A 22004-nucleotide genomic window follows, 5' to 3' on the forward strand; every position below is an offset into this window, starting at 1 on the left:
AGCTGCATAATTATTTTATTGATTCAAAATTTTCATATTTTCATCCATTAAATCCTCTATCAATCAATTCTATTATAAAAAAATGAAAGAATAAAGAATTTCATATCATAAAAATCTATCAATGAGAAGAAAAGAAGAAAGAAATAAAGGAATGAAAGATGAAATTATGTTATAATGCACAAAAGAAGAAAGAAAAGAATGAAAAATAACAGAATTATAAACCTGAGAACACAAGATAAAGAAAAGAATCGATTCGAAAGTTTGAATGATAGAAAATAGAGAATGAAGTAGACAAAATAGCACCAAACAGTAAAGGAAAAAAGATCATTATTCTATTATAAATCGGCAAAAACAAGATGGGACGTTATTTTGAAAAAGAAAACCTCTAACACATGCCATTTAAATTTTGCCCCATCATTTGAATAAAAAGGCAGTGCTTTGGACACGAGTACACAATGCAAGGTGTACTCGGTCCCCGATATAACTTGCAATAAAGGACCAATTCAAAAGGCAGCAATAGCAATGGGGTTCAGGTAGGATAAAGATGGAGAGACATTTGGAAGATTTCTCCTTACGCTTCTTCCCACAGATGTCCCCATTCTCTATTTTACTACTTTTAATAAAATAATTTATGATAATTTTGAATAAATCTTATTACATTTAAATACATTTGTAAATATTAATATATCTTTTTATATAAAAATTAATATAATAATAAAATAAAAATAATTCATTTTTTTGAACTATAATTCATCTTTTTATACTTATATAAGAATACACTATATTAGAAATTAATTTGATTAAGGTAGGAGTAAATGAGTGAGAAAGTTTAGAGTCCAATTAATAAAATTGAGTTTGAATCCAATCAATACCAGAATGACTAGAACTAGCCACTTAGTTGGTTAGACCTTAATTCTTATAAATTCATCGTATTCTTATTCTTGAACGATATGTTAAATAACTTTTACTATTATAAATTATTTATATTTTTGTTCTTTAATAATGTGAGATCTCTAATACTCCCCTCATGTACAATTGGAATTTGACTTTAACGCTCCATTTTCACTTGAAATTGAAATCCTTAGTTCACTCTTATGAATTGTTTATATTTCGTATTCTTTAGTGACGTGGGAATTTAAAGTGAGAGAGTGTAGAACCCAACTAACTTGAAATTAAAATTCTTTATTTAATTAAGGTGGAAGTTAAATGAGTGAAAGAGGGGTCCTTATATCCTGGTCCTCAGACCATAATGTATTGTAGTTCGACTCAGGTATCACGCATGTGTCAAGAATATTGACTCGTATTTTTTAATAATTTATGTTTATTAAATTTATGCTAAATATTTACTACTTTTTGATCGTTGAACATGTATTGGTTGTTCATTGTTTTAACATTAAATATTCATTGTTTGCTAATTTATTTTATTGAATAGATATTTATACCATAATATAAATATTTGTAGTATAACTTTAACTTGATTTTTTTTATTTACTAACGGTAAGGACGATTTATGTTATGTCTTTAACAAACTAATGAATACTAGACCTATAAATGATAATTGTTTATGTCAATTACAAAAATATTTCAATGCGCACCAAAAAAAGTGAATTTAACTTTCATAAAAAATCAATATTATTTTTATCTGAGAACAATATTTTATAGTGATACGAAAAATATATATAAAGTTAAAATCACTAAATTTATAAAAAAAATAACGAATATGAAAAGCATATATGATGAACATCCTTCACCAAAATAATGAACATCTAAAAGTTGATGGAATAAAAAATAAATATCGTTATAATAAACAATAAATATTTGTGCATATTGATAATAAATATATGCCCATAAAAATGTAACACTTTTGGTTATTGAATTCTCAATTATATGTTGATGAAGTTCTTAATTTGTCAAGTGTATAAAAGAATAGTTTGGTTCAGTATCAGTATAATCTTTTGATATATGAACAATTTCTAAAATTATATTATATTAGTTTTAATAAGTAATTTATTTTATTAATTTTCAAAAGTATATTGATTTTTAATTTCTTCGGAGCATGACTATTAAAAAAATAAACAAATGTGTTAATAATTATGTTATTTTTTATTCTTTTTACATATATAATTTAAATATCTATATATATAAAAGTCTTTTATCATATGTTACTATTTTTTGACATATAAGATTTTTATTTTAACACGTGTACTTATTTTATATATAATTTTATAATTTTTATATTAATTTATTGATAATTTTATATTATTGTATAATAAAATCTTAAATATAAAAAACTAAGAAAGATATTACAAATATTTAATTTATTATTAAAATTTTAAATATTATAAATAATTGTAAAATATCAATTTATATATAACCTCAATTTATATTGAAGAATTAAAATAAATAAATTATATGTTGATTTTTAGTTACGTTTATGTTTAAATACTAATAATATAAACACCAACTTCTTTCAATATTAAACTTTAAATGAATAATTTAGTTAATATTTACAGTATTTGTAAGTATTTTATTAAGATAAAAAAATGTAAAACATTTAAAAAACTAAAAAAAATAACCACAAAATGTATATGTTTAACAAAAAATAGTAATATATACTTATATATGTTAGATATCTCAATCTTTTTCAAATAAAACAAAGCTTTCAACTTTTTTCAAATGAAGCATATTGCAAACTCAAAAGAAAAAATTGAACAATAAAAAATATACGTTCGTCAAATAGTAATATATTTTAGATATTTGAAATTTTTCAAAATGAAATAGAATGCAACTCAGAAAATGTATAATGACAAAAGGTAAATGTTTGCTAAAACATGGTATATGTTAGGTATTTATAAAGTATCTAAAACTAATCTTCACTTTACACATAAATTTATTTTGACCCTTATATACAACTCTTTTTCTCTCATCATTACTTTCTCTTTACTATAATTTTTTTTCATCTTGTCTTTTCTTTCTCCTCCTGCCATCTTAATCTTCCAAACTCTAACGAATCAACAACGCAAATATTCAAGCCTTACTCTTCTCTTGCTACCATCATTAGTTCATCCATTTGACGGCCTCCTTTGCCCAAATTTTACTAGAAAGTAAAATTCAAGGGAGGCCGGATTGTGAGAATGGTGATTTCGTATGGAAAGAATACCCTTCCAATATCAGAACAGAACAAAGAAGACTAACCTCTCTTTATTTTTAACTGGATAAATGCATAATTGGCCCCAACATTTTTATTATTTTCAACAATTTACCCTTGTACTTTTATTTGTCCATATTGAGTTTTTATACTTTTATTTTTATTGATATTAAACTTTTTTTAACGATAAGTTAGTGCGTATGTCACACGCTTCGTTAATGAGTGCAAATAACATTTTAAATTTTTTTATTAAGTTCTTTAAACATTTACCTTCATTTTTATTTTTTTTGACAATAAATCTTTATATTTTTATTTTTAGCAACAATAATTTTTTGAGACTTATTATTTAAAATTTAATTTATAATAAAGATATTATAATTTAATTTAATTTATTATTTTAATCAATAATACTTAAAGAATCAGTTAAATCATAAATCTATTAATAAAATATAAAAATGATAATGACCAATTAATTTACAGGATGGGAATAACAAATAGAAACGGTTGCTAATATCCTATAGGCTGAGGTGCAAAAGGATGAAACCACCTGATTTTATATTTGATTAGATAGTCAGTGAGACAATAACAAATATATATATATATATATAGTGTAAAAATTTAATTTAAGAACTAATTTTTTAACTTTAATGGTATTGTTATATTTTTAACAAGAATGGTACTAACTAATTTTTAACCATTATTTCACTCAATTTCTAATTGTATAATTTGTACCTAAATTTGGTGTATATACCATAACTAACAGAAAAGTAATACATATTATGAATATTTTTTACACTTTGGTATTGAATAATTGATATATATTCATTTATTTAAAATTAATAAATATGTATCAATTATTTATCAGTTTGGTATATAGGTGAGGGCAATATATCAAGTGTAGTAAAGGTATGATAAATTGGTTATATATTTTATCATCCATATTAGCTTATTGCTGATTAGAATGAAAGTGAGATAAATTAGTTCATATGGACAAATAAAAATCTTGACATCCTAAATTGACATATACTTCTTTGATCCCACGGCATGGAACGCCACGCTTTCTTATTGTTCCTGACCACAAGAGATTTTCTTTATGTACATGAGTATAATTTTGATGGGTTTGTTTTATTAATTCTCACTCACTAAATTGCAACCAATTATTAGACCAAGAAGAAAGGAAAAGAAATTGAAAACCAAATGTCAAAGAGTAAGCTTGATTTCACTTATAAATATTTCAGAACTAAGGCCTTTCCAAACCACATGCACACAACCTAGCACCCTCAAGTACAATATCATACTCAGCTCATTAGCAATGGCTTCCCTCCAAAACACCAACTTCGTGTTGGGCCTGATTAAGTCTTTAAGTTATAAATAATCTCCTAGTTTTTAGGAGTCTATTAGTTATTCTATTTTTATATTTTGTTTTTATCTTCTGTAATTAACTGCTAGTATCTTGTATAGAAGACCCAGTTTTCTTCTTATGGCTAATTAACTAAGTCAATTCTACATAATAAAGTATTGAAGTATTTTTACTTCTGTTTGTGTGTTAATATCAGTTTTGAGCTTAACAAATCTGGTATCAGAGCTGTCAAAGAAGACTGATTTGGGGTGAGGGAAACACGAGTGAATCAAGGAGAGAAATTTGAGTAAAATTGCAGAGGGAAACACGAGTGAATCAGGAAGAGTTATCAAGTAAGATGGTAGAATCAAGCAATTTTGCTCAGCCGTGCATTCCTAAATTTGATGGAGACTATGATCACTGGAGCCTGATCATGGAGAATCTTTTGAGATCAAAAGAATACTGGAGTGTGGTACGAACTGGGTTCGTCGAACTAGCAAGCGAAGAAACATTGTCTGATGCAAAAAGAAAGACCCTTGATGAAGCAGGATTGAAGGATCTAAAAGCAAAGAATTATCTCTTTAGCTCAATCGACAAGACCATTCTCAAGACAATTACTTTGAAGGAGACCTCCAAGCAATTGTGGGACTCAATGAAGATCAAATATCAAAGAAACGCAAGAGTGCAACGTGCCCAGCTGCAGACTTTATGAAGGAACTTTGAATTGCTTGACATGAAGAGTGGAGAATCTGTCTCAGACTATTTTGTAAGAGTAATGGTAGTGGCTAATGACATGAGGTACATGGAGAAGACATGCCAGACGTCAAGATCGTGGAGAAAATTCTATGCGCCTTAACTGAGAACTTCAATTACTTTGTTTGTTCAATTGAGGAGTCCAAAGATATTGATAGTCTCTCAGTTGATGCTCTACAAAGCTCATTGCTGGTTCATGAGCAGAAGTTTAAAAAACCTGTCAATGGTGGAGAAGAGCAGGTGTTGAAGGTTACTCATGAGGATCGTGGAAGCAGAGGCAGAGGAATGCAGGGTCGAGGAAAAGGGAGAGGCAGAGGAAGGCCACTGAACAAAGCGGTAATTGAGTGCTTTAAATGCCATCAACTTGGACATTTTTAATACGAATGTCCAGAATGGGATCGAAAGCCGAGATAGACGAGGAGGATGAGATGCTGCTCATGGCATTTATAGAGACAAATAATGCGAAGAAGGAAGAATTATGGTTTTTAGATTCAGGGTGCAGCAACCATTGTGCGGGAGAAAGCTATAGTTCTCAGATTTTGATGAAGATTTTCGTCACTCCGTGAAGCTAGGGAATAACTCTCAGATGAAAGTGATGGGGAAAGGGAACATACGTCTGAAAATAGATAGGGTAACTCATATTGTCACTGATGTCTATTTTGTGCCTGATTTGAGAAGTAATTTACTCAGTATAGGACAACTCCAAGAAAGAGGAGTTACTATCCTAATACAACATGGAATCTGCAAGTTGTTTCATCCAAAGAAGGGCTGATAATGCAAACATGGATGACAAAAAATCAAATGTTCATGTTAATTGCAAACAAATCAGAAGCAGCAATTGGAGAGTTAAAGTGCCTACAAACTACGACAGAAGATGAGTTCAGACTTTGGCATCGCAGGTATGGGCACTTGAGCTATAAAGGTTTAAGAACCTTGAAATATCAAAACATGGTGAGAAGGATGCCAATTTTAAAAGGCACAACAGCAGCAACATGCACCAGTTGTTTAATTGGGAAACAACATCGAGAAACTATCCCGAAAAGGAGTTTATGGCGTGCATCAAGAAGGCTACAATTGGTACATTCAGACTTATGTGGTCCGATAACCCCTGCCTCAAACAGTGATAAGAAATACATACTTACCTTTATTGACGACTATAGCAGAAAGGTATGGATCCATTTCTTATCAAACAAATCTGATACCTTCAATGTATTCAAGAAATTCAAGAGTCCAGTTGAGAGAGAGGCTGGAGAAACATTAGGTTGCTTGCGGACTGATAGAGGAGGAGAATTTACCTCAAATGAGTTCACAATATTTTGTGAGGAAACAGGCATAAGCAAGCAACTCATAGCATCATTCACACCACAGCAGAATGGAGTAGCTGAACGCAAAAATCGTACCATCATGAATATGGTGCGATGCATTCTGAATGACAAAGAAGTTCCTAAGAGGTTTTAGCCAGAAGTAGCTAGATGGGTAGTGCATGTGTTAAATAGGAGACCGACTTCTATGATAAAGGAGAATACACCTGAGGAAATATGGAGTAGAGTGCGACCAAATATAGACTACTTCAGAATGTTTGGCTGTTTGGCTCATGTGCACATTCCAGACCAGAGAAGGAAGAAGTTGGATGACAAGAGTGTTACTTGTGTATTAATTGGAGTAAGTAATGAGTCAAAAGCATATCGACTATGTAATCCAATTGTGCAAACAGTAGTGACGAGTTGTGATGTTATATTTGAGGAACAAGGAGGCTGGGTTTAGGAGAAAGCAATCGGAGAGACAAGTGATGACAGCTAATTTGGGAAAGATGTGATAAAGAGCCTGGTGCAACTAATCTAGAGCAAAGTGCAGCAGATCTAGAGCAAGAAGCACCAAGAGATGCTAATGAAGAACGAGAAAGAAACACCAGGGTTCGAAAACCACCCTCTTATTTACAAGACTACACAACTGGGGAGGGACTCTCGGAAGAAGAAGAAACCAGCAATCTAGTCATGTTTGCTAGTCTTGAGGATCCAACCACATTTAAAGAGGCTGAGGGAGATGAAAAATGGAGGAAAGCAATGGAATCTGAATTGGAAGCAATAGAAAGAAATAAAACATGGTGTCTTACATATTTACCTACAGGAGCAAAGAAAATTGGCGTCAGGTGGGTATACAAGACTAAATTAAATGAAAGAGATGAAGTAGACAAGCACAAAGCCCGGCTTGTAGCCAAGGGCTATGTGCAGCAACAAGGAGTGGACTACAACGAAGTATTCGCACCAGTAGCAAGATGGGATACAATACGCATGCTTTTAGCCTTGGATGCGCAGAAAGGATGGTGGATTTATCAGCTCGATGTAAAAAGTGCATTTTTACATGGTAAGCTATGTGAAGATGTCTATGTTGAGCAGCCACATGGGTACATTCGAAAGGGAGAGGAGAATAAAGTATATAAACTCAGCAAGGCTTTATACAGATTAAAGCAGGCGCCACGCGCATGGTATAGCAGAATTGAGGCATACTTCTCTAAGGAAGGATTTCTGAAGTGTGAATACGAGCATACGCTGTTTGTCAGAACAAGAGAAGGTAACAAAATTCTCATTGTCTCTTTATATGTAGACGACCTTATATTTATTGGGAATGATAATATTATGCTTGTAAAATTCAAATCGTCCATGAAAGAGGAGTTCGACATGACTGACTTGGGAAGAATGAAGTACTTTCTCGGTGTCGAAGTCATGCAAGAAGCTGAAGGGATTTTTATTAATCAAAAGAAGTATGCTGGGGAACTTTTGAAAAGGTTTAATCTGCACTGTGGCAATGCAGTAAAAACCCAATTATGCCGGGATCAAAACTTTCGAAGGAAGGTGAAAGAGCTAAAGTGGATGCAACGTTGTACAAACAACTGATTGGGAGTCTGATGTATATCACAGCTACAAGGCCAGATTTAATGTATGTCGTGTGTCTAATTAGCAAGTATATGGCAGACCCTACCGAGCAGCATATGCAGGCTGCAAAAAGAGTGCTACATTATCTGAAGGGTACCATGTCATTTGGTTTGTTCTACAAGAAGGGAATGGTTGAAGAGTTGACTGCCTATACAGACAGCGATTACGCAGGCGATGTGGATGATAGAAGGAGCACAAGTGGGTATGTATTTCTTTTGAATGGTGGAGTTGTATCATGGGCATCCAAGAAACAACCTGTTGTGACATTATCCACAACATAAGCTGAATTCATTGCAGCAGCCTTCTGTGCATGTCAGTGTGTTTGGATGAGAAGAATCTTGGAGAAATTCAGGTTGGAGCAGCCAATATGCAATACAATCATGTGTGATAACAATTCAGCAATCAAATTGTCAAAGAATCTTGTACTTCATGGCCGAAGCAAACACATTGACATCAGGTTTCATTTTCTGAGGGATCTTATAAAGGAAAGAGTTCTCAAGCTTGTTTATTGTGGCACAGAAGACCAAATTGCAGACATCATGACCAAGCCTTTACGGCTAGAAGCTTTTACAAAGTTGTGTGACAAGTTAGGAGTGTGCGAAAGGTTAAACTGATTGCTACTGCATTCAGTTTAGAAGAGGCATTGTTAGGCCTGATTAACTCTTTAAGTTATAAATAATCTCCTAGTTTTTAGGAGTCTATTAGTTGTTCTATTTTTATGGTTTATTTTTATCTTCCGCACTAACTGCTAGTATCTTGTATAGAAGACCTAGTCTTCTTCTTATGGCTAATTAACTAAGCCAATTCTGCATAATAAAATATCAAAGTATTGTCACTTCTGTTTGTGTGTTAATATTAGTTTTGAGCTTAACAGTTCGACAGCCAAATTCCTGCCGAGCTGCTCATTGCTCGCATTACGCAAATCCATGGTGCCATATCCAAGCTTGACTCATTAAGACCTTCCAAGCAAGTGAATGGCCTCTTCTCTCACCTTGTCAAATTATGTATCCTCCCTTCTTCTATAAACATCACTTGCCAGAAGAGGCCTAAGAAATGCGCAAAAGCCTCATTGTTCTCTGCGGTCGAGCTGAAGGTCTGTTGGAGATTGAATTCGCAACATTCTTGATCAAAATCCCTCAACCTTTAGCCAACGTTAACCTTTTTCCTTACTATGGCAACTATGTCAAGCTTGCTAACTTGGAATATAGCATTCTAAGGGAAAATGGAATCATTCAACCTAAGAAGGTGGCCTTTGTAGGATCAGGTCCAATGCCTTTGACCTCAACTGTACTGGCTACCCATCACTTGAGATCCACTCACTTCGACAATTTTGATATCGACGAGGCTGCTAATGATGTGGCTCGCAAGATTATGGATTCTGATAGTGATCTAGAGAAGAGAATGAAGTTTGAAACATGTGATGTAGTGGAAGTGAAAGAGAAGCTAAGAGAATATGACTGCATATTCTTGGTAGCTTTGGTTGGGATGAGCAAAGAAGAGAAAGTGAAGATTCTTGGACATGTAAGGAAGCATATGAAGGAAGGAGGGATTTTGCTGGTGACAAGTGCAAATGGTGCAAGAGCTTTTCTTTACCTAGACTTGGTTGGTTTTGATGTTCTCTCCATTTTCCACCCTACTAACGATGTGATCAACTCAGTTGTTCTTGCAAGGAAGCCGAGCTTCTGAGGTTCTTGATTTCTTTTGCAGAAATTGTGCGTTATTTTTTCCTTTTTCTCTTAATATTCCTCCCTGGTAGTTTATGTGGCAAACTATATGTTGTTTTTCATATTTTTTTAACGATTATTACTCATGTGCTTTTTACCCTTTGATAATAGATAATACTTTTATATATTCGTCATTCAAATTGTTTTAGATTCTTTTTTAATTTAATTTATATGGATCTCACTTAATTAAATATTTAATTATGAATTAAGAAATAGTGAATTGACTTAATTCAATATTTTGGGTCTCATAAAATTAATATTGATCTAACTAGTTAATATTTTAAAGAAGAATATTAAAAATAATATGTTTTAAGTTAATTTATTAGAATTATACAATTAATTTAACATCTTGTCAATTTTATTATCTAATCAATCATAGTTAAAAATAAATTAAAAATAATTGATACGCTGATTATAAATTTTTGAATTTATCTATAAATCATATCTATTATAAAAAGTAAACTCATTATATATTTATGATAATACTTCGTAAAACTTTTTATTACTTTTTATTCAATAAATGATAAATACTTAAATCTTTTATCTTTAAATAATGAGAAAATAACATATTTTAAATTTATCAATCATTTTAAACGTGTCGCTAATCCAACAATAGGGCATAATACACCTTGAACAGCCAACAAAAATCTATTTGTTTTTCAGTTTTGGAAGTTAAATGAGTTAAATTGAGGGTGTCATCTTTATATTTACATAATGATTAGCTATGTTTTCATGGTTAGGGTATATTATAACTTTAAATCCGGTCCATGTAGATATGTGGTTCAATGGGTCAATTTAAGTATGTACGCAATATGCATTAGATGTTGATAAGTGTGTAATATTGACGTGCATTTAAAATTTTTTTTTATTAAATTGGTACTAAATACTCATTAACTTATGTTCATTAAACATGTACCGAGTATTTATTATTTAAACATTAAATGTTTATTATTTGTTAATTTAATTTTATTGAGAAGATATATATACTATAATATAAAAATTTATTATATAATTTTAGCTTGTTGTTTTTTTTGTTTACTAACTGTAATGATGATTTATGTTATGTTTATAGTATATATGTATGTTTGAATAAATTAATGAATATAATTTTTATTAATGATGACTATCCATCAACAAAGTAATGAATATAATGTTTATAAATGATGCATGTTTATATCAATCACAAAAAATTTTCAATATATATCTAAAAGCTAATCGAAACTTTCATAATTAATAAACATTATATATACAGATCATAAATATTGAAGTACTAGATAATGAACATTAACTAATATTAAAATTGATAAATAATACATGAAACAAAATGAATATGAATATTAATCGAATTTTAAATTCACAGATAATGAGTATTTAAACACGATGAAAATTAATTATTATAATATATTACATCTAATGAACATTATACATATAGAAAATGAACATTTTAGTATATGTACAAAAAAATTAATAATATGTACTAGGTTTAATGAAAACTTTTAATATGTGTTACTATATTCTGACACATATGATTTTCATTTTGATACGTGTATTCATTATTAACACTTGAAATTTAAATTTATGTATAATTAGTTATTTATCCATGTATTTACGACAGTTATAAATCAAGTTGGTAGACATACTTTATTAATTTATAAAATTTTAAAAATAATAGCAAACTAACTATTTTTAAATGTCCTTAATTTCTTAAAATTTTAAAAATATGTTAATGCAATATTATAAAAATATTTATTAATTAATTTTAATATTATATAAATTAATATATTAATATAATTGATATTACTATTTTTAAAATTAAAAATTTATTATATAATTAAAAAATAATTTATTATTGAATATGATATTAAAAATATAATTTATGATGCTATATTTTAAAATTAAAATTATTATCTAATCACAAAACTAATTTATTAATGAATATAATATTAAAATATAATTATTATGCTATTTCTTATAATAGAATTAGTATTATTATTTGATTAAAAAACTATTTATTAGTTAATATAGCATTAAAATATAATTAATATGTTGTTTCTTAGGATTAGAGTTAGTTTTTAATTAGAAATATAATTTATGAATCAATAAATTAATAGAAAAATTATAAAATTACACATAAGTTTGAATCATATATGTCAAAAGTAAGTATACGTATCAAAATAAAAATTTTATATGTCAAAAATTAAGTACACATATAAAAACTTAAATCTTAAAATTAATATATATATATATATATATATATATATACACACATAAATTTCATAGTTTTATCTATTAATTTAATAATAATTCTTATATTTTTATAATAATTAATATAAGAACAATCAAGAAAGACATTAAATATTTAATTATTATTATTTTTTAAATATTATAAATAATTATAAAATATAAAAATACTATTTAACTTTATAAATTAAATATATATTTACTATTTATAATTAAAATAAGTACGACAGTCATACAATAAATGGATAAAGGGCTAGTTTTCATAAATCTACAAAAAAGTTTATTCAACATTATTTTCAATATCATTTAAATTTCTTAAATCATTTTATCATAATTTAAAAAATAAAAATTTCATGTATCAATAAATAAATATACATGTTAAAATAAAAATCTTCAAAATAGTGACACATTAAAATATTTATCTCAAAATTTTATATATATATATATAATCCAAATTATAGATTTAGAAAGAATCAAACTAAATTGAATTAAAATGAAACGTGAAACGTGGATAGACAATTATTTCTTATAAATATATAAAAATTTATTAAATATATAATTTTTTATATAATATTAATTTTTATAAATTTATTTTGTTATAATTAAAATAAATTAAAAAGCGAGAACAAAAATCTAACATGTATAAGAAAAGAAGAGGGTCCCCGCACATGTATAATGGTTCCCTAATCGATCCTCACAGCCTGCGAGAAATCATCAAAGCATATTATGAATGACATTAAATAATATTTAATTTATTATTATTTTAAAGAATTTTATAATTATAAAATATCAAAAATCATATTTAATTTGATTTATAACTAAATTTATATTATTATTTAAAATTAAAATAACTACGATAATCGTACAAGATACAGGCAAAAAATTAATTTTTATAAATATAAACAAATTACTAATATATAATTTTTAATACAATATTAATTCTATAGTTTATTTTATCATAATAAGAAAATAATAAAAAAGCAGAAAATGTCGTCCTCGCAAATATGACCTGCCTCCGGACCACATAGTAATCTGGGATGCATGTTATAAGAATAATGTAATTTAGAGAAAGAGAAAGAGAGAGAAATTAGAGTAAAACTAATTCAGTTAACTCTTCAAATTGAACATATTAGATTAAACTCTTTTTTATTTAAGAAAAGAAAAGAAAATAGATTTTGTAAAGAAAGATAGACAAAAAAAGAGAAAAGAAATAAAAAAGAGAAATTAAGATAATTATATCATAAATAATGACTTTTTATTCGTTAATAAAGTACTCTATATCTGCAAATAGAAAGATTTAAGTGAAAAAGAAATTAAGTTTTGGACTAAAGCCAAAAAGGTTTATTTGGCGTCAGTGACCAAATTGAACCTTAATCTAAAACGATTTTAATTTGTATTATTTGGGTACTTCAATTTTTGTATCACCAGGAAAGCCTTATGGTAAGCTCCTATCGGATAGAATAGATTCTCTTTTTTAATTTTGCGTTGTTAGATCATCTCTGCGAGTACTTTTTACTTTAAAAATTATTTTTTATTTAATAAAAATATCTTTATTTATATTTAAATATAAAAAATAAAAATTATTTTTTGAACTTAATAATTTCTTATTTTTATTTTTATTTTACTTTATTCAAAAAATATTAATATTTTAATTCTCTTTTCTTCTTAAGAAAGTTTTTTAAAAAAAGTTAGAAATAGTAAACTATCAATTAATAAAATATAGACCTAATAGTAATTAAAATTCAAATCCTTGCGTGTTAGTTTGATTTTGGCCCAAACTTTTAAAAATGTTAAAATAGGCCGAGTTTGCGATACTGAAGTGCAATTTTAGCCTACCTCCTCTCCTGGTCAAAATTAAACTGATCTGGCAGCTGAGTCGACATCCATGTGGGCATGTGATTAGTGTAGGCTTATCGAGCCCACGTCAACATCAGACCAATTTGAGTTAGCTTGTTTACTAGAGTTATGAATAAAAAAATAAAAAGAACTTAAACCTAATTTACTCAATTCTTCTCTCTATGTAGTCTCTCAGTCATTCTCTTTTTCAAAAGTTGCAAATTTTCAATTTTCTAAGCAATTGCAAATTTTTCTTCTCAATAAAAGTAATTCTTTCTCTCTCTCGTCTTTGATCGTTGTTATAACCAAAGGGAAGGGATAGCAACAGATTTATGTAGCTAAGGTCTTATTTAGGTAAGAGGTTTTCTAGTTAGGGTTTTTGGCTTATTAGTTGTACAAGGGTAACAGAAAGTTGGATGCCATGGATTCTACTAGTTTAGCCTTAGTGACTTCATCTAGAAGTGGAGTGAGATATTGTTTCAAGCACAATATTGAGTTATGATATTATACTTCAACAACCAGAAAAACCCTTAATAGAAGGGTTCTTTTTGAGAGGAAAGGAACTTGTAACATGCTTTAATGATATTATCTAAAAGGTTCTTTTATGGATAAAATAGTTTTTGAGATGATTTACAAGCAAACCAATGCTAATGAAGAGCTATTATTAAAGAAAAAGAATGTTAAAGCAATGTTTATGTCATTTGAAGGAAGAAAAACTAATGCTTAGTCAACAGATAAGCAATTTATAGAGGGACATCATTTATAAAGATGCAAGGGATACAAAATTTATAATTGTAATGTGTTTTGTTGTTGTAGCTTTAATTGTGTGTATGCAAGCTATGCCATTGAAGCAAAAACAAGTGTTGTACTTGCTTTGGATGTATTTGTGTTGAACATAATTGAATATTAGAGGATTTTTGCTTTCTTTTGATTTTGGATATGAATAAGCAATATGCTTATTGAATTTAATAGTTAGTATTACAAAAATAGAAAATGATATTGACACATAATTTGGAATCAAATTGATAGTTCAAATACTGAAAAAATGCTTTGTAAAATTTAATAGGCTGCCAGAATAGTCATTATTGGTATAGAATAGCCACAAAAAATATCTTAATTGACTACCAATCATCGAAAAAGACCATAAAAGACACAATATTATTTTGCTGATTGGCATAGAATAACGACAAAAAAAAACCTAATTGACTACCAATCACAAAAAATCCATAAAAGGCACCATAGTATTTTTCCTATTGGCATAGAATATCCACAAAAACATCCTAATTTACTACCAGTTACTGTAAAAAGACCATAAAAGGCACCATAGTATTTTGCCTATTAGCATAGAACAACCACAAAAAATAGCCTAATTGCTTCATTAGTATTTACCTTTCCTCTTCGACTTGGTTGCATTATTCACTAGTTTTAATGCAGTTGCTTGGGTGGATGTAGATTTGGAATTGATAGAACTCTATGGACTTTGAGTCCCTAATGGCTGAGAGGTGTTTGCTATCTGAGTTTGTTGAGACCTAGGATTAACATGCACCTTCTAACTACAAATTTAGTTGCTTGTAAACCATTTACAAAATTCACTCTAGATTCACCTAGCATCTGCACAGTTCAAAGACACATAATGAATCATTCATCGAAGCTAATAAATGTAAAACCAAAAAGGTTGTATAAAAATCACTAACTTGCAGTAAATATTCCTAGATTTTGCTTGTCTATTTGTATCTCTCCTAAAAGAAATGTGCTTATTATTTATTCTTCAAATAGTAAAGGTAGACTTAGTTTGCTTCTTGGCACTCTAAACACCCTATTTGCAATTTCTAAAAAACTTGGCTTCTAATCTTTTCTTACTTGAGCTAGGCCAAAGAATATCAAACCCATTACTTATGCCATATAGTTGAACAACATTCATTTAAGCAACAGACTCAAAATCATTCCAAACACAAATCCTATAGTCTTATGATCATATTTAGAATTGTACACTATATTTTTTTCTTCTTTCTATTTAGATTAATTTCCAAATCCCCTTTATCACTTGTATAAGGAGTTTCATAACCCTCCTCACTAAAATCAGAATATTCACTAACTACTTCACCATCATTCCTACCCCGATCTTCATTGATAGCTCGAAATTCCCTTGCACTTGTATCCACATCATGTCTGCTATGTTCTAATAAGTCATTTAACCCTAAACCATTACTATGATCAACTACAGTAGTCTTAAAAGCTTTTTTATTCTTCATTGCCAACATAAACTCCTCATCCTCTTTATCTGAATCATTCAACAAGCTAGCTTCATTATCACTTTCATCTTCAAACTTAATATGTGGATCCAATTCCACTTCAGTAGCATCCTTACCACCTTCATAAATATGCATTGCATGAGGTTCATCAATATGTACTTCAACAGGTTGCTCACTATCTACATTATTACTACATCCATCATTTGTCTCCTCATTATCCCCATCATCTCCTTATATTATAACAAGTATCAAACTCTTCCATACCAGTTTCTATAAAAACTTTTAAGAAACTAAAATCAGCCCCATCATCCCACATTATTTTCAATTCTGCATTATTCTTTACTAATGCTTGAAACTTTCAAGTAGAATTCTACACTTAAACTACCCAATCTTCTTAACTGTCCCAAACCCTAACTACTTTACACTAGCCACAACATCTACCCACTTCATATCCCCATAATCCCTCCAACCACTAGGTATAATATGACCACCTATGTACTTAGTTACATGACCATCGCTAAATTTACCTTCCACCACAGCTCAACAGAAAACCTGCATACACAGTCACAATGCTAAATACGTACTGCCAATTCCAAAATCATAATTAAAAATTTCTCTAATTATATGTTGAGACTTCAATTAATACAAATATGCAATAAGTTAAAACGAGCATGTTTTCCAATAACAACCATTTTTAAATCAAATTCCTAACTAAATTCCAATTTTGAATTTCATAACTTAAATACTTAAATAATAGCAAAAATTAGCACTAACAATACATAATATACTAACTCTTTTTTCCTTTTTTGACTTTTACCCATCACGTTTATACCTTCTTTCTGTAGCTTTGGACCATTGACAACTTCTAACTTCTTTGTTATTTTGCAAAACGATGAGCTTCACTTGATTCCTCTAAATAAAATTACCCTCCAACAATATTATTGATGATTTCAATGAATAGAGAGTACAGAAATAGAGAAACTAAATTAGGTTTATATTGAATGAGAAAACATTGATAGATAATAGTAAGATTTTTAAAGAATATGAGATCTAGGATTTTTTACATTAGATATTCTAACATTAGTTATTATTGTTTCTCCATTCACCTAAGGTTAAAAGACTAACTCAAGTTGGTTAGTCTTTTACATGATGTGGCATCAAATAATAAATAAAATAAATATATAATGCCATGTCAATTGCCAGGTCAGTTTAATTCTGACAAGGAGAGGAAGTAGGCTAAAATTGCACTCGGTGTTTTGGGCCTACTTTGACAATTTTAAAAGTTTGGGACAAAGCCACACTAACATGCAAAGGTTTGAATTTTAATTACGATCATGCCTAAAATGTATAGGAACTTGTAACATATTAATTATAATAAGAATAAATAATGAATTTAACTCTCCTATTGTAAAGAGCCAAATCTACTTTATTTTTTATTAAAAAAAAAAGAGTCAAATCTCCAAAAGACTCTCAATATAAGATAAACTCTTTATTATAAAGAGCTATTCAACAAAATAAGATTCTAACACACTCTCTAATTTTTAAATATAAAGTAAAGAGTCAATTTGACTCTACATTTGGAGGGAGAGCCAAATTCACTCTTTATTATTATTGTAATTAATCCATTATAAGTTCCTAAACACTTCATTTCAAAAAAAAAAAGTACCTATACACTTTATTAATTAATATCTATTTTTTCATTAAAAATAAATTTTCTTTTCTTCTCTAAGAAAAAGAAAAATTTAAACATTAATACTTGTTGGATAAAGCAAAATAAAGATAAAAATAAAGAAAGCATTAACTCAAAAAAAAATTATATTCTTTATAAGTAAAAATTCTCTTATTAAACAAAATATGCTCTTTAAAATAAAGAGCACCATTAAACATAGTTTCTTTAATAAAGAGTATCTTAAGAAATATTTAAATATAGAGAGAAATATCTTATGTAAATCCAATACACTCTTTATATTTTATTCTTTAGCTTGCTTTTTTTTACTTTCATAACTATTAATAGTTTTAATTTATCATTCTTTTTTTATCTTTTACTAATAGAAAATAAGAATTATAAATATTAATTAAATCAAATATATAGAAATTTGTAGTGCATTTATTAAATATAAAACACATAATAAAGTTTATCTCTCCTTATGTAAAGAGTGGAATTAACTATCTATTTTATATTTAAATAATAAAGAGAATATTATAATATTATTTTATGATATGACTCTTTAAAATAAAGAGTTTAACATATATATAGAGTGTATTAGAGATGTTCATATATGCCGCTTGATAAAAGAGAATTTCATTAGTGTTCTAATCGCACTAAAACTAAAATTAGAAATTAGGATGTAAAAGAACTTACATAATAGGCAGTGACAGTGCCAGCAGAGTTTCTAGGAACAAGTTTGATTTGCATATCAATCTTTCCAAAAAGATACTCATTCTTGGACTGAAATCTTGAGCCTGAAGCTTTATCAAGGGTAAGAAGTTCACCATTGCTGAGTATCTTAGCACGACCATCTCCCCATGTAATATCAAAATCATTATAGAAATTGCTGGCAGAAGCAGCCATCAAAGAGGCCAGAAGAAGTAGTACATAATTTGAAGAAGCCATTCGATATTTGTTGTATTTCAGTTAGTTTTGGAAAGCTGAGAAATGGATATCTGTGTGTATGTCTAGAAGAGTATGTACTGGTAGGAATATATAGTACGGGAAAACAAAAGAAAAGAAAAGAAAAGGAAAAACAAAGGGAAAGGAAATTGCATGGGAAGACACAGTGGGCTAAGCTGTGCACAGGTGTTTGGATTTTGGAGGAATAAAAATATAGCTGTAAAATAGCACTAAACGAATCAAATTGTTTATACAAAATAAAAAAAAACAACGCGTTTTCTTTCTTTTCGCAATTACATTTCCCTATTGGTTTTGTTTCAAACTTTGAACGAGTGACATTGTCCCTCGGCCATCACTACCGCCAAATTTTTTGTTTGATCACTTTTGGCAATTAATTAATACTTTTATTAGCAGATTGCATGATGGTAATAATTATTTTAATTAAAATAATAATATTAAATTAATTGATAAATAAAATTTAATATAGGTTTTTTAAGATTTTATAAAAATAATAAATTAAATATTTTAAAATACATTTTCTAATTCTTTTAGTATTTTAAATTTTACTAGTTTCGAAATTCTTTTATATATGTAAATAATATAAAAATTAATTGGAGAATATGCATTAGTTGATTTTAGTATGATATAAATTAATACTATAAATATAATTAATATTACTGTTTTTTAGGATTATAGACTATCATATAACTAGAAAAAAATATTAGAAATATAATCAAAGTATTATTAAAATGTTTATATCTTATGAAAATTGCTTTAGATTACAAAAAAATTATAAAAAAATTAAGTATTTTTATAAAGCAGAAATTCATTTCGATTATAAAAAGATTCAATATTTTTTTATAAATTTATTAATATTTTTATGAAATTTTGACTTTCGTATAAGTAATAATATTTCCAGTTGTTGACAGCTCTATTTTAAAGTTTTTTTCTTCATTAATAGTTGGTTTGATTTTTTATTTAAACAATAGTTATCTTTATCAAAACTTATTAATAATAAATTACTTTAGATTGGTCTCATATAATTAAATTTTTATAATTTGTAATAGATAATTATTATTTTAAAATTGTAATTAATAGTTAAATAATTATGACATTTGAAATTAGAAACTTTTTATTAGTGGAATTTTAATTTTAATTTCTATTCTTAAAATAATTTTTACAAAAATCTTTAATAATAAATATAATTGAACTAAACAAAATTAATTATAACCATTTTATATCATTGAAAATAATATAATAAAGATAAAATATATTTAAAGATGGATTATACTTTCAATGGTCATTTAACATGCTAACAACAAAAACTAATAAAATTTTACCAAACAGTTTAATTTATCAGCTACCAGCTGCATTGATCGACTGAACCAAACAGACTCTTAGATTATATGTGTTCCAATTGGTCGTATGCCTACTCTTATGGTCATGAACAAAAATAAGAACCCCATGAAGTTTTATGGTAGTTAATTAAGATTTTAAAAGTATGAAGTTATCTCTATCTTCAATCTCCTAAGTTTAGTAATTCATGAACTAGCATTAGACTTCAACTATCGTTTCATCATTTAAAGCCTTAAACAAGTAAATACTTGGCCATAATATTTATAGGATAATAGATATCTAAACTACTAAGTCAAGATTCATCGATCCAAAAACTAAAATCACATTCAATTAATCATAGAAAATTAATGAGTTTTTGCCAAGTCCCTAAAACAAAGAAATCTAGCCACTTGTGACTTTATCCATAATAGTTGAATCGATAACAAAAAGGAAAGAGTTTATAGAGTTAAAAATCATAAGTACATAAGTGTCTAATATTAATTGATATTGCAAATCAAGGTGCCTTATAAGTTTAAGTTAAAGTTCAGGGGCAATAGGTTTTCTGATAGAAGTTGGAGTACTTATAGATATATTATGTCAATGATAGAATATACCCGAGAGTAACTTTCTCCCTTTTTAAATTTAAGAAGAGAGAATATAGTTCTTAAGTTATTTTAGAGAATGATGATAAATTAAAGCATCCCCAACATTACTCCATGTCTCCATATAAAATTATAAATAATTAACTTTCTATTTTAATTTGTCCCAAAATATGTGTATATTCTAATAATACTTTCAATTTTACTCTATATTTAAATTTTTATTAATAAAGTAAAAAATAATGAGAAATAAAAAGAGAAAGAATGTGGCTCTTAAAAAAAAAGTTAAAAAATGTATAAAAAATTAATATAATATATTTAAAAGTTACTTAAAAGTCATTTTCTCCCTCCTTAAATAAAAAAAAATATGGCTCTTAATTCATTTTAGGAAAGAATAATAAAACGGGAAGTCTCTTGGAAGCCTAATTTTTATATATACTGTCTATAACAGAGAATGAACATCACTTAAGTACTTGTTCGGATGCTTTGAAAGTCTGTTGGAAGTCCAATTTTTGCATATATTTCTTGTAATATAGAAATAGCATGATTTAAAAGCTGTTAGGATCCTCCTAAAAAAGTTAAAATAGTTTCTTCTAACATCTAAACTAACCGAGTTTCATACCATTATACAGTAAAATTATCAAAATTAGTTTTAAGAATTTAATTATTATATATATTTTTTAATTTCAAAAATGTAATTAAACGACTTTGATATTTAGAGATTTAATTGCATTCAATCTGAAAATTTAAATGCTTATATTTATACCTTCCCCAAAAAAATCACAGATGTAAAACTTCTTAAAATAACAACACCAAATTAAAAAAAAAAGACAAAACTCTTTAGGGTTTAGGAGTTTACATATCGAAAAATAAAAATAACAACACCGATTAATCGGGTTGGCATAATATATTTATTAAACTAGTGAATTAGTGATGTAAAACAAAAAGAAGCACATCTAATTTTGTCTAGGTTACCTTTTATTTTTTATTGATAATGGTTCAGGTTCGTTGTTTTGTAATGTCTAGTTGCCGCATCGGTGTCGGCGGCAGTGACCAACAGTTAAGAGACAACTAGCAATGCCAATAGAGAGCCAGTGAGCTAGCAACTCACTGCACTTTTTCCTTTCAAAATAATACTAATAGTAATAAATAAATAAATAAATAAATAATAATAAAACCACCTTCATGCAAATTGGCGAAAAAAGGCATTAGCTGTGTGCTCAAAGACAACTA

At 28.0% G+C, this 22004-nt stretch overlaps 2 protein-coding genes and 1 pseudogene across 3 annotated transcripts; 2 read left to right on the top strand and 1 right to left on the bottom strand.

Annotated features, from left to right (window-relative positions):
- The first annotated feature begins 4969 nt into the window (after nt 1-4969).
- Nucleotides 4970-5778, top strand: LOC107261888 (annotated as a pseudogene).
- LOC8281459 (nicotianamine synthase-like) lies at nt 5678-10117 on the top strand. The gene is given in 3 exon segments (XM_048379514.1): nt 5678-5701; nt 9048-9204; nt 9207-10117. Coding segments are annotated over 3 exon segments (834 nt in total). The 3' UTR covers nt 9860-10117.
- Nucleotides 10118-12380: 2263 nt separating this feature from the next.
- On the bottom strand, nt 12381-19081 carry LOC112536164 (probable xyloglucan endotransglucosylase/hydrolase protein 23). Of its 2 annotated transcripts, none has more exons than XM_025158774.2 (2): nt 18589-19039; nt 12381-12839 (listed from the first exon to the last, which is right to left on the bottom strand). In XM_025158774.2, exons 1-2 carry the CDS (start codon nt 18838-18840, stop codon nt 12822-12824), a joined length of 270 nt encoding a protein of 89 aa, XP_025014542.2. In that variant the 5' UTR covers nt 18841-19039; the 3' UTR covers nt 12381-12821. The 2 variants fall into 2 exon arrangements, 1 of the variants encoding a protein (XP_025014542.2); XR_007217265.1 differs by lacking the exon at nt 12381-12839 and adding an exon at nt 13766-16778 and having other exon boundaries at nt 18589-19081.
- Between the last annotated feature and the right edge of the window lie 2923 nt (nt 19082-22004).

The sequence above is a fragment of the Ricinus communis genome, chromosome 9 (genome assembly GCF_019578655.1).
Source record: "Ricinus communis isolate WT05 ecotype wild-type chromosome 9, ASM1957865v1, whole genome shotgun sequence".
Lineage (NCBI taxonomy): Eukaryota > Viridiplantae > Streptophyta > Magnoliopsida > Malpighiales > Euphorbiaceae > Ricinus > Ricinus communis.